The sequence below is a fragment of the Arachis hypogaea genome, chromosome 9, assembly GCF_003086295.3.
Source record: "Arachis hypogaea cultivar Tifrunner chromosome 9, arahy.Tifrunner.gnm2.J5K5, whole genome shotgun sequence".
NCBI classification, from domain to species: Eukaryota; Viridiplantae; Streptophyta; class Magnoliopsida; order Fabales; family Fabaceae; genus Arachis; species Arachis hypogaea.
In genome coordinates this window covers 78,962,333-78,976,321 of record NC_092044.1, presented here as the reverse complement: position 1 = coordinate 78,976,321, position 13,989 = coordinate 78,962,333, and the positions used below count along the sequence as shown (strand labels likewise).

Sequence of the window (13,989 nt, the reverse complement as noted above, 5' to 3'; positions counted from 1 at the left end):
TCCAATTGTCTTCCGAGGTGTAATCTCGAGAAAATCTTCCGCAAGTGAGTAATCGTGATCACGTTTTTTAGCACTATTTGATTTCAAAGATCATATAAAGAAAGCAAAATTTTAGATATTATGTAAAGGAATATAGCAATACTTAAAATAGAGTTGTTGTACAACAACAAAAAATATTCACTAACCCTTCGGCAAGCTTTAACTATATCTGCTCTGGGAATTGAGCACCACCTCGAATGTCCTATCACCATAAATAAAAGCAAATAACTCAGCCTCACTAAATGGAAGTAGAAAGAGGGAATTTGGATGCACAAAGTATACCTTGCTATAGTACCGCTTCAGCAACATTTCCTTTGCCACCCTGCACATGCCACAAAAATAGAGTAAATTTGACATGACCTGTTACCAAAATCATAAGAAAGAAGTAACATTTATTTTTACAAGACAACATAGTGTTTTAGGTATAGAAAAAGAATCTTGTTGCACAACCACTCAGTCCAAGATGGTTCTTTGCATAGAGGTGAAACAAGTATCAAACCAAGTACACGTTGTCTATACTTCATCTATTGTAAACATAAAAACATTAGAAAAATTGAACGATCCATCATTGAAAATCTAATGTAATTTAAAAAGGGGAGAGGCTGCATATCACCAACATAATAACTTACAGCAAATAAGGTAAGAATGTAAGCCCCGGCAGCTACTCCCATCGCCAAGGATAGACTTGTATTACAATTCAGCTTCACCTTACCAATAGGAGGCTTCACCCAACGAGTCACACTAATCTGCGCAAATACAAAAGGGGAGACGTCAGAGATTGAAGATCACTTTCGGATACTCGAATGAATGTGAGATTTTCTACCATGTCATCTATATCTGGAGTTACAATGACACGCTTGCTGATCTCCCCAATTGCGCAACAATGTTTCTCACCAGTATTCATAACAGCAACATCTTGAGCAAATGTACAATCTGAACCAGGGGAAACCTGCAACCATTTTGGAATCAATTCAGTAACATTGTGTCACTGAGCATCTATATCACATGACTTTGGAATTTGACCATGCTTCGACCTTGTTTTCTTTACAAATTAGTTTTTCCGACGCCTTATCAAAGTACATTCAATACTTGAAAATTAAGAAAAGGAATTGAAAAACTAACACCAAGATTATATCATGCAATTTATATAGGGAATGCAATACTTACATCATAAAGTGTACTGCCAAGCTTCAGTTTGATAGCACCACTCTTGTATACAAGCATTTTGCCCACGAGGCCAGGTGGTAGTTCATTCAACTTACAGGGCTTCACTTTTTTCATGGATCCTTGAGGTTTAGAAGAGCTCTCACTGCCATCTTGGCTTCCAGAAGAAGCTGATCCTATAATCGCTGGCAAAGCTGCTGGTAACTGGATCAAGAACACACTTGTCTCCGGGTTTTCCTCCTACCATCAAATTGCTCGTCAGAAAACTACTATGATCATTAATAAATTCAATTTCATAAGTTTCAGTTCACTTACCAAAAGGCCAAGCTCCTTTGCTGGATTTGTTGAATTTTCATCGAAGGTTCTGGATTCTGCAGCAATTGCATGGCCTGCATCAGTGATACAAACAAAATTAGAAATCGCTCAGAGTTTCAATCTTCAAAGGTAAACAATATTAACATACTATTCATATGTGAAAATCAAAGAAAGAAAGGCACAGTTACGGCAACAACATTGAAGAGTGTGATAGGATTAATGTTAATAACTCAGTGTAGTACTATGCCTATAACATCAAGAAATCATCATTAATTCATTGGGGTGATACCGAATTGTTTTCTTTGTGCTATTAACCTTAACCCAGTTTGAAGGAACCTTAACATCAGTCTCCAACTGTAGCCAAAACAAATTTAGGGGTAATTAAAATTTATTCTTAACCAACCATTTATTCTTTCAAAACAAACTTTCTTTGAATCACTCCAAATTCATTAATTTGAGACACAGATTCGAAACACTACATATATCATTTTCTTCCCTTTTTTCTTTTGGTGATAAAACAATAGGTGAAACAATTACAAATTTGCAAACCATGGATGCTTACAAGGCAACAAACAAAAAAATAATTCAAATGTTTCAAACTGTAACCTCTATCAAATGAGTAATTCCAGAAACACTCATGAATTCCAAATTCCGCATTCCAAGGCGCTTGCGATACAAGCCGATCAATGAATTTAATTGTTCCTCTTCCATTTGAAAAGCTTTCCGAGCTCTAGTAACCTATTCATACTAATAATATCAACAATTTCATATTGAAGTGCAAAGTATAAAACGAAGCCCAAAAGGAAGTAAATTAAAAGGACAAAGGCAAACCTCTGGAAATTGTGCCTCAGATGCAATGATCAAATTTTTTAGATCGCCTTGATCGGCAGATTCTTTGTTTAAAGAAGACAACATTTTTGTAGCATTGGCAATAATACTGTCAGAGGAGGCAGTTAGAATCAGTCTACTCAACAGATTAGAACGCAAATTATTGTTTTCCTCCTCGCGTATGTTAAGTTGCTGAAGCTTTTTTTCAGCTGACAAAATAGCTTGAATAACTGCAACAGACTTTGGAAAGACAAAATGATTCAAGCAATCAATACCAACTATCTAGCAGATTAAGAAACCTTTTGGGGTCATTTATACCCATAAAATAGGATATACAAATAATCCAAATGCCTATAGCTTTTAGAGTGCTTATTGTTCTTAAATTGAACATGGACCAAATAATCAGATCAAAAGATAGGAGCCTAGTTGTGTGCCCAAGCAAATAACATTAAATTACATTATCTACAGAATATGCTCAGCTCTTTTTACTTTTCCCTCTCTGTTGTAAACTGAGAATGTCAAAGAAATTATATAGGGGATATAGACAAATGATTAAATGATGAACATGATAAATAAATCAATGGTCCAACAAGAAGTCATTTATCACCTTAACTGGCTTAGCATTGCACTATTCTTGTAACCCCGCGTTGTAAATCAGGTGCTCGGCTTAGATTTGTCAAAACTAAAGAAACTATGTCCTCTAACATATAATTTTCAGTACATGTCCTCTAATTATTGCTTTTCTCTTAATCAATACTATTCAGATTTAGAATCAATATGTCATCATTCTCTGTTATTCAGATTCACAACACCAACAAGAACAATTAAAAGTTACACAGCAACAACACCAATAATTAAATCACAATAACATAATAAAAACAAGAAAAAAACAATAACAGATGGAATTCGTACTCAGATGCAGGACAGAACTCAAACCAAGATGAGGGAGAGGGAGCAGTGGAGCACAGGCGACGGAACTGGAACAAACAACGGCAGTGGAACAGAGGCGACGCAACGCAATGATAAAGACAAGTTGCGACGGCGCTGGAGCAGTAGGAGCGGGGACGGCGGCTGGCCCAGATTCGACGGCGGCGACACAGCTTGAAAAAGAGAACAGTGGCTAGGGTTTTTCTTTGAGAGAGAGAAGAAATTCAATGTCTCGGTGAGTGGTGAGCGACGAAGATGAGGAGCGGCGATGGTGAGTGGTGAGCGAAGGTGAAGAAGATGAGGAGCGGCGCGGTGAGTGGTGAGCGATGGTGAGAAGACGAAGGAGAAGGGCGACGGTGAATGGGGGTGAGCAAATGTGAAGACGAAGGAGAAGGGCGACGGCGAGTGGTGATGGCGTGAAAACGGCGTGAAGCAGAGAAGGAGCGTGTTTTTGGAGGAGAAGAACGAGGGTTTCCAAAAAAAAAAAAACCAAATTCATTTAAGTATAGGTGAATATCTTTGGCATCACTTCTGAAGCGCACCCAAAACTTAGTAAATAGGCTACCCTTAAAAAATGTTTTCTTTGGTACAAAAAGTGTACCCATAAATATCAACATACGGCTACGTTTTATAAGTGATTTCTATAGTATCTAAGGCTACACTTTTTAAATGATACCAGAATTGTGTTTCCTATTCTCTAAAAAAAAAGACAACACCAAAAAAAGCGTAGCCTATTCATAGAATAGGCTACGCTTTTCAAATATAGCTTAAAAAAAGTGTGGTTGAATGGGTATTTTTCTTGTAGTGATACAAATAATTTCAATACGAATGAAATTGTAGACGTAGATAGAAAAGAGATTGTAAAAGCAGGTAATAAAGAGATTGTACAAATAATTTCCATTGGGTGTGGGGAAATCCATGAGTTATTGATAAGTGTGCTCCTCTCTCTTGGAAATTTTCTTCATTATTTTTGGCCTTGTTTCCTTTTTAAGAGAAATTTGTATATAAATATTTTGAATTTAATGAAATATTTTATTTTGTAGAAATTAATTTTAGTATATTTGTATTATGTACAATAATAATAATTGTTGGTAAAAATAACTTGAAATTTTAGAAAAAGGATAGGTTGTTATTTCTAAAAGAGTGAGTATAATTAAAAAAGTCTTTAGATTTTAGCGGCAATAATAATGACAACTAAAAGTAAATAACATTGCAATTTTAGAATTATTTTTAGTGGCCATATAAATTGCCGGTAAATGGGTTTTGGCGGCAATAGTAATGGCCATTAAAAGTGAATAACATTGCAATCTTAGAATTACTTTTGGTGCCATATAAATTGCCAAGAAAATGGTCGCTAAAAGTTATATACTTTTTGCGGCCATTAAAACAGTCTTTACCGGCAAATGTTATAATTGCCGCTAAAACCTTTTAGCGACAAAGCATAAGACGGCTAATGTCTAATTGCCGGTAAATGTATTAGTGGCGACTTTTATTGCTGCTAAAAGCAAAATAAATGGCCGCTAAAAGTTATTCTTCTAGTAGTGTATTCCCAATTTTTTTCTCATTATGATTTTATTTGCTAGAATCTAATAAATCTTGACATGGTTTTTCCCTTCCCTTCCACAAACAGGAAGTAACAGCTTGAGTCTTCATGCCTTTATTTGAGTGTCTATCCACTCGTGATGCATGAAAACTTGTCTCTCAACAAATTTCCCTTCGGCAAGTATACCAAATTATCGTCAAGTAAAAACTCACAATAGAGTGAGGTCGAATCCCACAGGGATTGATTGGTCAAGCAACTTTAGTTGGAAGAATATGCTAGTTGAGCTAAACAAAATGTAGTTTGAGAATTGCAGAAAATTAAATGGCGGGAAAGTAAATAGCAGAAAATAAAGTGCAGAATCTTAGATGGGGATTTGGGAAAATGAGCATGTAAATAAATGGCAAAAAGGAAAGAGAATGGGTAAGATCAGAAATGGGGATTTCATTGGACTCAGGAGATGTTGTATTCTCCGGATCAAATTCATTTTCATCTCTTCCTCAATAAAAGCATCTATTGATCTCCTTGGCAATCTTAAGTGATTGGGTTCCAATTCCTTGGCAACCCAATCTCTCTAAACTTGAACAATTGCCCAATTCCTTGATTTAATTGCTCATGGGAAGAGATGAAGTGTGGTCACTGATTATACCACATGTATTTCCAAATCAAAGTGTTGGGAGGATTACATGTCACTATATCTGCCCAGACCCTAATTTGGTCCAACATGAGAAAGCATTTCTAGCATGATCTCCTCATCCCTTTTCCAAGGCTCAGAGGAGATTCAATTATGGAGAGTTTCTTTTCCAAGACAACTAACCAATTGAATTAAGATCGAAAGCTTTCTAGTAAATCAAAAGAGAGGAAAGAAGAAGAGAATGAAAACTATAATTGATCCATCAAATTACAACAGAGCTCCCTAACCCAATGAAAGGGGTTTAGTTGTTCATAGCTCTAGAAATGGAAAATGGCAGAAAAGAATACATCCCTAGCTAAAAGTGCAGAAAAGTAAATATACAGAGGGTAGTTCTCCAAAGTGCCAAGCTTTTCTTATAGTTCAAAACTACTCCTATATATACTACTTCTCTTGATCTTCTAATGAGTTCTTCAAGTCTTAGATGTGGGCCTTAGATCTTGAGTTGAAGCAGTTACAATCTTTAGTGGGCTCAGCTTGCAGAAAAGTATGAATTAGGCATGGGCGTTAGTGATGTTAACGTTAAGTGAGATTGTGGGTTTGAGAACGTTAGTGGCAATCAGCTTTTTCACTAACGTTCCAACCCCATATAGCCCATGTTAACTCCAATGTTAGTGGCACTAACGTGACCACTAACGTTGCCTTATAAACATTCGCAAGCGTTATTGGGACTCACATTTCCCAATAACGTTGCCTTGTGCCCCTTATCCCTACGTTAGAGTTCACGTTAGTGTAACTAACGTGGCTCTTAACGTGGGTATGCCTCATTTTCAAGAGCGTTTGTGACACTTACCTTTGTAACTAACGCTCCAAGTGCCCCTACTCTCCATGTTAGAGCTCACGTTAACTAAGTTAACGTGGTCACTAACGTGGTAGTGGATGCCATCTCCAACGTTAGTGACAAAGGTGAGTGTCTCTAACGTTGGCTCATCAATCTTAGCTCCACGTTAACTTTCATGTTAGTGGTCTTAATGTGACCACTAACGTGGGCAGTGCTAGTTTGATCCAATGTTAGTGACAAAGGTGAGTGTCACTAACGTTGGCATTGTTCCTCTCTTCCAGGTTAGAGTTTACGTTAACTAAGTTGACGTGACTCTTAACGTGGCTCATTGCCAAATTTTGGAGCCTTAGTGGTGTTCACGTTTACCACTGACGTTGGAGCTCTCTTTGTCTCCACGTTAACTACCACGTTAATCTAGTTAACATGGCAATTAACGTGGGCTTATGATGGCTTCGCAGGCGTTATTGGTGATCACTTTTCTTATTAACGTTGCAAGCTCTTTCCCATTCCACGTTAGTGGTCACATTAACTAGGTTAACGTGGCTACTAACGTGGTTCTTTCTTGCTTCCTTTGTCCTGAAATCAAGCAAATAAAGTACATCAAAGCTCTAGTCAAAGTCATGAGATTATGCATCATCAATTTATCATTCAATTCTTGCAGAATCCTCATGAAATCATGTGAAATTCACAATAGTTGCTTGAATCAAGGTGTGAGTGTATTTTCATCTAAAACTTGCCTTATTCTCTAAGAAAATGCATGAAACTACCTTAGAACAGTAAAGAAAAGGTCAGTGAAACTGGCCTAGATGCCCTGGCATCAACTCGCTGTAAAATAAATAATAATAAGAGGAACCTTATCCTTCAACTGAGAGCTTCAAAGTTTTTAAAATTTCAAGAGGTCTATACTCTATTTTGTCTCAATCATCAAAATGTGCTTACTTTGTATTTTTCTGTAAAATTACTTGTTTACAACTAAGTAACTGGAGATATGGTTTAACTGCAGGCAAAAATTCAAGAATTAGCTGAACATGTTCCAAAGGGCCATATGCCACGAACAATGACTATTCCTTTCATGGGAGAACTCACAAGAAAGGTGTTATTTTCTACTTGTTGACATTAAACTAACAGTCAGAACATATTTTTATTTATCAAGCATGTGATAGTTGTGTTAACTTCATAGTTGGACTTCCTTTACTGTTTATATTTCCTTAAAAGCTCATGAATAAAATCTTTGGTGAAAATAGATGGGCACATTAAGAATTATTGAGAAATAATATAGAACTTTATGCTCTCAATACATATAAAACTAATTAATGTGAAAATGTAAATATGTTCTTTTTAACTAAATGATGTAGCATGATCCTTACGATGATATCTTCTTTTCACATAGTTTTTTGCAAAAGTAGGAAGCTATATATAATATATTGTAGCTTGGATTTTGTAACACTCTATCACATAGAGTCTTATGCTTAAGTCATAAGACAGAGGTGGCAAGGTATTATAACCTCTAAAATAAAATATATATACGTATATACTTGAAGAGATATAATATTCAAGGAGTCTTGAAAGAAAGTTAACTCAAAATCGTGAAAAAATTAAAAGCGCAACACTCAAAAGTAACGTTTACCTTTCTAAGAAGAAAGAAGAGATACATATATACATATATAAGAGTAGAGAGTCAAGGATATAAAATATTCATGGTTCGGGCTCAACGTGCGAAGCTAAGGCTGGCCGGAGAATAAATACATACATACATATAATCCCAAAAATATCAAAGTACTCAAAAGAAACCTAGTTCCCCATCAAGAACCTCTATGAGATACAACAGCAAAATATAACATGGGAGAAGTCTATACATAAGTACATATATATCAAAACACCCAAAGTATGATAGCCCAACTTCGCTACGACAGGAAATCCAGGCGCCTAGTGAGGTGCCTCTCGACCTGCATCTGAAAAACATAAATATCCGTATGGAATGAGAACTGACAGTTCTCAGCATGGTAACGGTGACAACATACATAATATATAAGGTCCGAGGAAAGCCAGAGGCAATCCTAGAACTCCGACACTCAGATTATAAAACTTAAAGATTTAAAAACGAAAGCCATAAGTAGGGTGGTTCTCTAAGTTTCCTAAACTTAACCAAAACTCTATCCAAAACCCTCCATCATCCGCCTTCCTCCAAGTCCTCCAACTCCGGTAGAAATACACTGACAGACAAACAGACAATGGCAAATATAATTAGAGTACAAATAATGCAGGTAGCAAGTATAGCAATTAGGCATACTAAATCATAAAGACACTCCCAATTAATACACAAGCAAGTAAATCAAACATATGCATATGATGTATGCATGTCCTATGGCTGATAAGTCTCACCTATCAATTATAAAGCCAACCTGACATGTTTGGTAGCCAACCCTAGACAGAACACCACAACATGGAACAAGTATTACTCGTCTCCTCATGCCGGTGTTTTACCCAACCCAGAATAAGTATTACTCGTCTACTTAGGTAGGTACGTCAAACCATAACCCGGGTAGGAATTACTCGTCTATCCTCAAAATTTACATCTCAGATAGGAATTACTTGTGTATCCTCAAAATTGAATCTCGGATAAGAATTACTCGTCTATCCTAAAAAATTATGTCATACATAGGAATTACTCATCTATTCTCAAAGCCTTTACTCAATAACTCACATCCTCATAACCAATATTCTAAGCTTTCTGGTCTCATATCTCATTCAAGTTTAATTAATCTTCTTCACATTAAATATCATTCATCACTTGTCTCATTTATTACTTTCATCATCTCATGAAATCGAGTATCCCCTTCTTCAACTCCTCCGATGCCAATTCTATTTTCTTCCACTCGCTAACCCTTACTTCATGACATAAAAACCTTACTAATAAAATTTAATCAAAGTTTTCAGAGGTTTGAAAAATCAAAGTTCAATATTCAAAAATAGTGAATTTTGATCAAAACAATAGTTTCGGAGGTTTACAGGCTTACCGAGAAGGTCAAATGGTGAAAAACGGAGTTTTTGTGCAAAATAGGGTAGTGTGCGTACCCATAGCTGGTGTGCGTACGCACATAGCAGAACGACCTTCTCAACCTATGTGTACTCACCCTTGTGTGGGTACACAGACACCAAATCACACTTTCTGGTTTGTGCGTACGCACACACACCAGAAATTCTGGTTTTCTGCACTTAGAAAATTTGCAGTTTTTTGCACCTAATTTCCAACGCCCATAACTTCCTCTACAAAATTCGGATTTTCACAAACTTTATACCATTTTAAAGCTCTTGAAATTATATTTACTTTAAAATAGGTTTCATTCAAGTCCAAAGTCTAAGGCTTAAGTTATGGACCGTCAAAATTCATTAAAAATTTGTTTTTACCAAACTACAAAACTCAAGTTTTCCAAACAAAAACCAACCAATTCCTATTCAAAACCATCTCATGCCACATCCTAACTCACCAAACATCAAGCCATCATTTGTCAATCATTTAGTTACCTAAAAATACCAACATTTCCTTATGAACACATTATCATATTTTCCACATTCATAAATACACATGTTAATTCCATCAATTCAAGCTACACCACATCAATTCTTCATCCATCCTTAATACATCATCAATCATCATTATTTATACTCATCAACATCATAATTTCACATACAAACCCTTTTAATTATTCACCCATCTCATGCATAATTTTCCACCAAATAAATATTTATATCAACAATTCACAATAATCATCAACTCATTATATTAGCAATTAAAAATTCATCATACTATCCCAATGTCATACATACATATACAAATACTTATTTACTAACCACATTACTCAATCAACTCATACCGTTCAACTTATCCTACGGTCATCTAGTCTAAGTTTTCACGAGACATTGTATATTAACTACGAAAAATCGAAACTATACCTTGGTCGATTTCCTCGTGTAACCCAAAGTCAACTCAATTAGGCAAGGTCCAAGTCTCCACCACCAAAATTCAGCACCCAAATTTCCCACTCAAGCTTCCAATCATTTCAATTGCGTTCCAAATCCAACTATAAACTACCTAACACATATTATCACATTCATACACAAACTCAATTTTCAATAACAATTAATTAATAGATTTACTAGGATTTGAGGATCCTTACCTAATCTGTGCCTCAAGCTAACAAAAATTCACTAATTTCTCAAGCTAATCGGATTTTATTACATCAAAAATCAAAGATTTCAACACCTTACACCTTGACTTTTCAAAATTGGGGAAAAGAAAATTGATAATGAAACTATGACTTCCTTATCTAATGAAGTACTGGGCTTTGTAGAGCTTGATGTGGTGGACGTATAGCCGCAAACGGTGCGGCAATCGGAACTCGGAGCAAAAAGTTATGGCAACTTGAATTTGGAACAAGGGTTTTGAACTTCTCCTTCTTCCCCCTTGTGTTTATGAACATGTGTGGTGAATGGAGGAGGAAGGAATGCTGAAATGCTTAAGTGTGGGTTGGATTGGGTTGGGCCTTGGGCCAATACAGGCCTGGTTTACTCGGTTAAGCCTGTTTGGCCCAATCTTGGACCAAATTCTTTAAAATTAGTGTCAAAATTCATGTTTTAATTAATTCTACCTCAGTAAACTATAAAATTTAATTTTCTTAAATAAAAATTATTTTCTTGGATAATTATTTATTAATTTAATGGATTTTACAGATTTAAATCTCAACAAGTACGTAGTAGTTGTGTAGTGATTAAATCTCAACATTGTATTTCAAGTTATTAAACTTGATGGCATTTCAACAAAATCTTCACGCCATAATTTTCTTGATTGTATACTGAGATAACATTACATATCCAATGCAATCTACTTGTTAGAATGTATTGAATTCTTTTATGTAATAGACTGAACTCAATGCAATGCATATATGAATGTGGTTTACAGTTTTGATTACTTATAATTCTTCTCTGATTTTCACATTTCCTTTTTTTTAAAGCAAGAGCTCAACACAATAATACTTTATTTAATGAATATGTTAGGAAGGTACATGGGAAATTTCCTGCTTTATTTATGTGAAAACTTGCATAAATTTGTATTCATTTACTCACTGTACAGGCACATAGAAGAATAACTCTCTGTATAGGCTCTGAACAAGTGAACAATTTCTATTACATGTATGTATAGGTTTTGGCTAAATTATTCTTTTTATATGGCTCAAAACCCTAGAAAATGCTCCTTGCTGTTTAGTGTTTGAACTTTAATGTTTATTGATTTGTTTAAACTTGTGTCGCATATTCATTACTCAACTGTAATGCGTCAACAAAAATATTTTTGCTTAACATATTTTTTTTCTTTTGCTAGCTGGAGGACATGATGTGAAGAAAATATCTTCCATAGAAATATGAGATGGGCTGGGTTTCATATAGACGTTAGTTATCTAAATGTAATATTTTGATGTGTTCTATACTTTTTTTAAAAGACTTAATCCGGTATAAAACCGTGACCATAGATTAGGCTATGATCACGGTATAAAACAGGAGTGACCATAAAGTTAGCTATGGTCATGGTTTTACAAAAAGGTGACCATAGATAACCTGTGGTCACGCTAAAACTGTGACCATAGATTAGGCTATGGTCACGGTTTTAATAAAGCGGTGATCATAGAGTAACCTATAGTCACGATAAAAAAACGTGGCCTTTCTGCCAGAATTTGATCACTACACCCATGACCATAGAAACTATAATGATAGATAAAAAAATCGTGACCATAAGTCTTTGGCCACACTAGAATAGGCCATAGTGAAAAAAACGTGACCATAGACCTATGGTCACCCTTTTCACAAGCTATGGTCACAATTTTTCACCGTGACCATAGACCTTTTTTGTAGTGACAATGGTGGCGGTGAGTGGAGACGCGATAAAAAGCTGCTACGAGACTTCAACAACAGTAGTGGCCACCATATATAGTACGGTAGAGACAGAGGAGAGGATGCGGCGAGCAATGGAGGAGGGTTGCACTAGGCAAATGGAGGAGAGGAGAGGGACAAGGAAGAGAAAACATCATGATAATAGAGAGAAAGATAATTCGTGGAATGAGGAGGAAGGGGGTGTATTTCAAATTTATCCCAAATTTATCGTCAAATTTGCTTACAACAATGATCTGCTAGTTGCCAAAATAACACATTTTATTTTTTGGCATAACCGTTAGTTTTTTCTGATTAATATGACAGTAATATTGGCGCCATTAAATTACCCATTCACACCAAAATTCACCATCCAATTTTTAGTTTTGGCTACCAAATTTGACAATATTTTATGTAAACACTGGGTAATTAATAAATAGTTAACCAATAAATTATTTTTTATTTAAAGAAATTAAAAAATTAAATTTGATAAGTTAGATGGGTAGAAATAATTAAAATTTGAGTTTTGATACTAATTTTAAAGATTTTGTCCCAAAAATGTGCTAACAGGCCAAACCAATTAGATCGAGTCTAAACCAGGCCCAAGGCCCAACATATATATGCATCAACCTTAAGCTTTTTAGCTCATTTTCACATAAAGAGTGAGGGTTCCACGGTGAGAGAGGAAAGGGAGGAATGAAAACCTAAGCCAACTTCCAATCTAATCTTCAATCTTCCGTAACTTTCAATTTGGAGCTTTGATTGATGAGCTGTCAGTGGCCATGCGTTCTTCTCAAAATTCTCTACAAAAATCACCTTACAATTTGGTAAGAAATTTGAGAATTCATGCCTAGTTCTCACCTTTTTCATTTTAGAAAATTTTGGAGTTTTGGTATTGAAGAATTGAATGATTTTGATGGTTTAGGTGAACTCTAGTAAGGGTTAATCACTAGAATTTTGGTAATCCTAGGTTGGTTTTTTTAGTAAATTGTGTGGTGTTAGATTAAATTGTGTGTGTTAAGATCACATTGGTGGATGCTGTATGATTGATTTGAGCCTTGGAAGTTGAGATTCTTTTTGGTGAAGAAGTTGGAGCTTTAAAGATTTTGAAAATTTAGGCTAGATGACCATATGACAAGCTTGAATTGAATTTAGTTGTTGATTTGATTAGTGAAAAAATGTGTACTGGTGTGTAATTGACATATGATACGTTGAATATATGGGTTGGCATGTCGTGGCATGAGATTAATGTATGTGAATGTAATTGTTGTTGATTTGGTTGAAGAGTTATTGAATATATATATTGTTGTATAAAATTGATGGAATTGAGAATTAGAATGGTGTGGAAGGAATGGAATGGTATTATTTTAAGTACTTTAAGTATTGTTTTTAGAAGTGAAATGTAGGTTTTGATTTGACAATTTGGAAAGAATAGATGTGTTGGTGTTTTGGTAAAAAGTGAACTTTTCTCCAACTTCGCTGACTCATAACTTGGCTTCGGACCCCCAATTTGTGTGAAACTTATTTCAAATGAAAATTGGGTCTGTGAAGTTTATGCCGTTCGAAAAACGGATGAAAAATTATTTAAAACGAGAAAGTTATGCTTGTGGGAAGTTCGGTGTAAAAATCTCATTTTCTACAAACTTAACAACTTTTGAGAAAAATGGAGTGTCACGTACGCGGCCTACACGCACGACGTGAGCTATGCTCACTGTTTTGTAATCTCGCGTATGTGGGGCAAGCCCTGCGTACGCGGAACCCAATTTTGAAAGCTCGCGTACGCGA

At 35.5% G+C, this 13,989-nt stretch overlaps 1 protein-coding gene across 3 annotated transcripts; it reads right to left on the bottom strand.

Annotated features, from left to right (window-relative positions):
• Positions 1 to 187: 187 nt before the first annotated feature.
• On the bottom strand, positions 188 to 3,782 carry LOC112709241 (uncharacterized). Of its 3 annotated transcripts, XM_072203045.1 has the most exons (9): positions 3,259 to 3,782; positions 2,350 to 2,586; positions 2,125 to 2,256; positions 1,519 to 1,592; positions 1,207 to 1,443; positions 863 to 988; positions 669 to 785; positions 322 to 361; positions 188 to 241 (listed from the first exon to the last, which is right to left on the bottom strand). In XM_072203045.1, the coding sequence occupies exons 5-8, from the start codon at positions 1,318 to 1,320 to the stop codon at positions 326 to 328; spliced, it is 393 nt and encodes a 130-aa protein (XP_072059146.1). In that variant the 5' UTR covers positions 1,321 to 1,443; positions 1,519 to 1,592; positions 2,125 to 2,256; positions 2,350 to 2,586; positions 3,259 to 3,782; the 3' UTR covers positions 188 to 241; positions 322 to 325. The 3 variants fall into 3 exon arrangements, with proteins under 3 accessions (XP_072059146.1, XP_072059145.1, XP_072059147.1); XM_072203044.1 differs by lacking the exons at positions 188 to 241; positions 322 to 361 and adding an exon at positions 378 to 563; XM_072203046.1 differs by lacking the exons at positions 188 to 241; positions 322 to 361; positions 863 to 988 and adding an exon at positions 378 to 563.
• Positions 3,783 to 13,989: the final 10,207 nt, after the last annotated feature.

Bases quoted from the DNA above. Each gene is read 5' to 3' on its own strand.
- LOC112709241 (XM_072203044.1), bottom strand. From the start codon at position 1,320: ATGAAAAAAGTGAAGCCCTGTAAGTTGAATGAACTACCACCTGGCCTC. The intron at 989-1,206 runs GTAAGTATTGCA...AAATGGTTGCAG, and splicing joins TTGGCAGTACACTTTATGAT to GTTTCCCCTGGTTCAGATTG. The intron at 564-668 runs GTAAGTTATTAT...TGTTTACAATAG, and splicing joins ACATTCTTACCTTATTTGCT to ATGAAGTATAGACAACGTGT.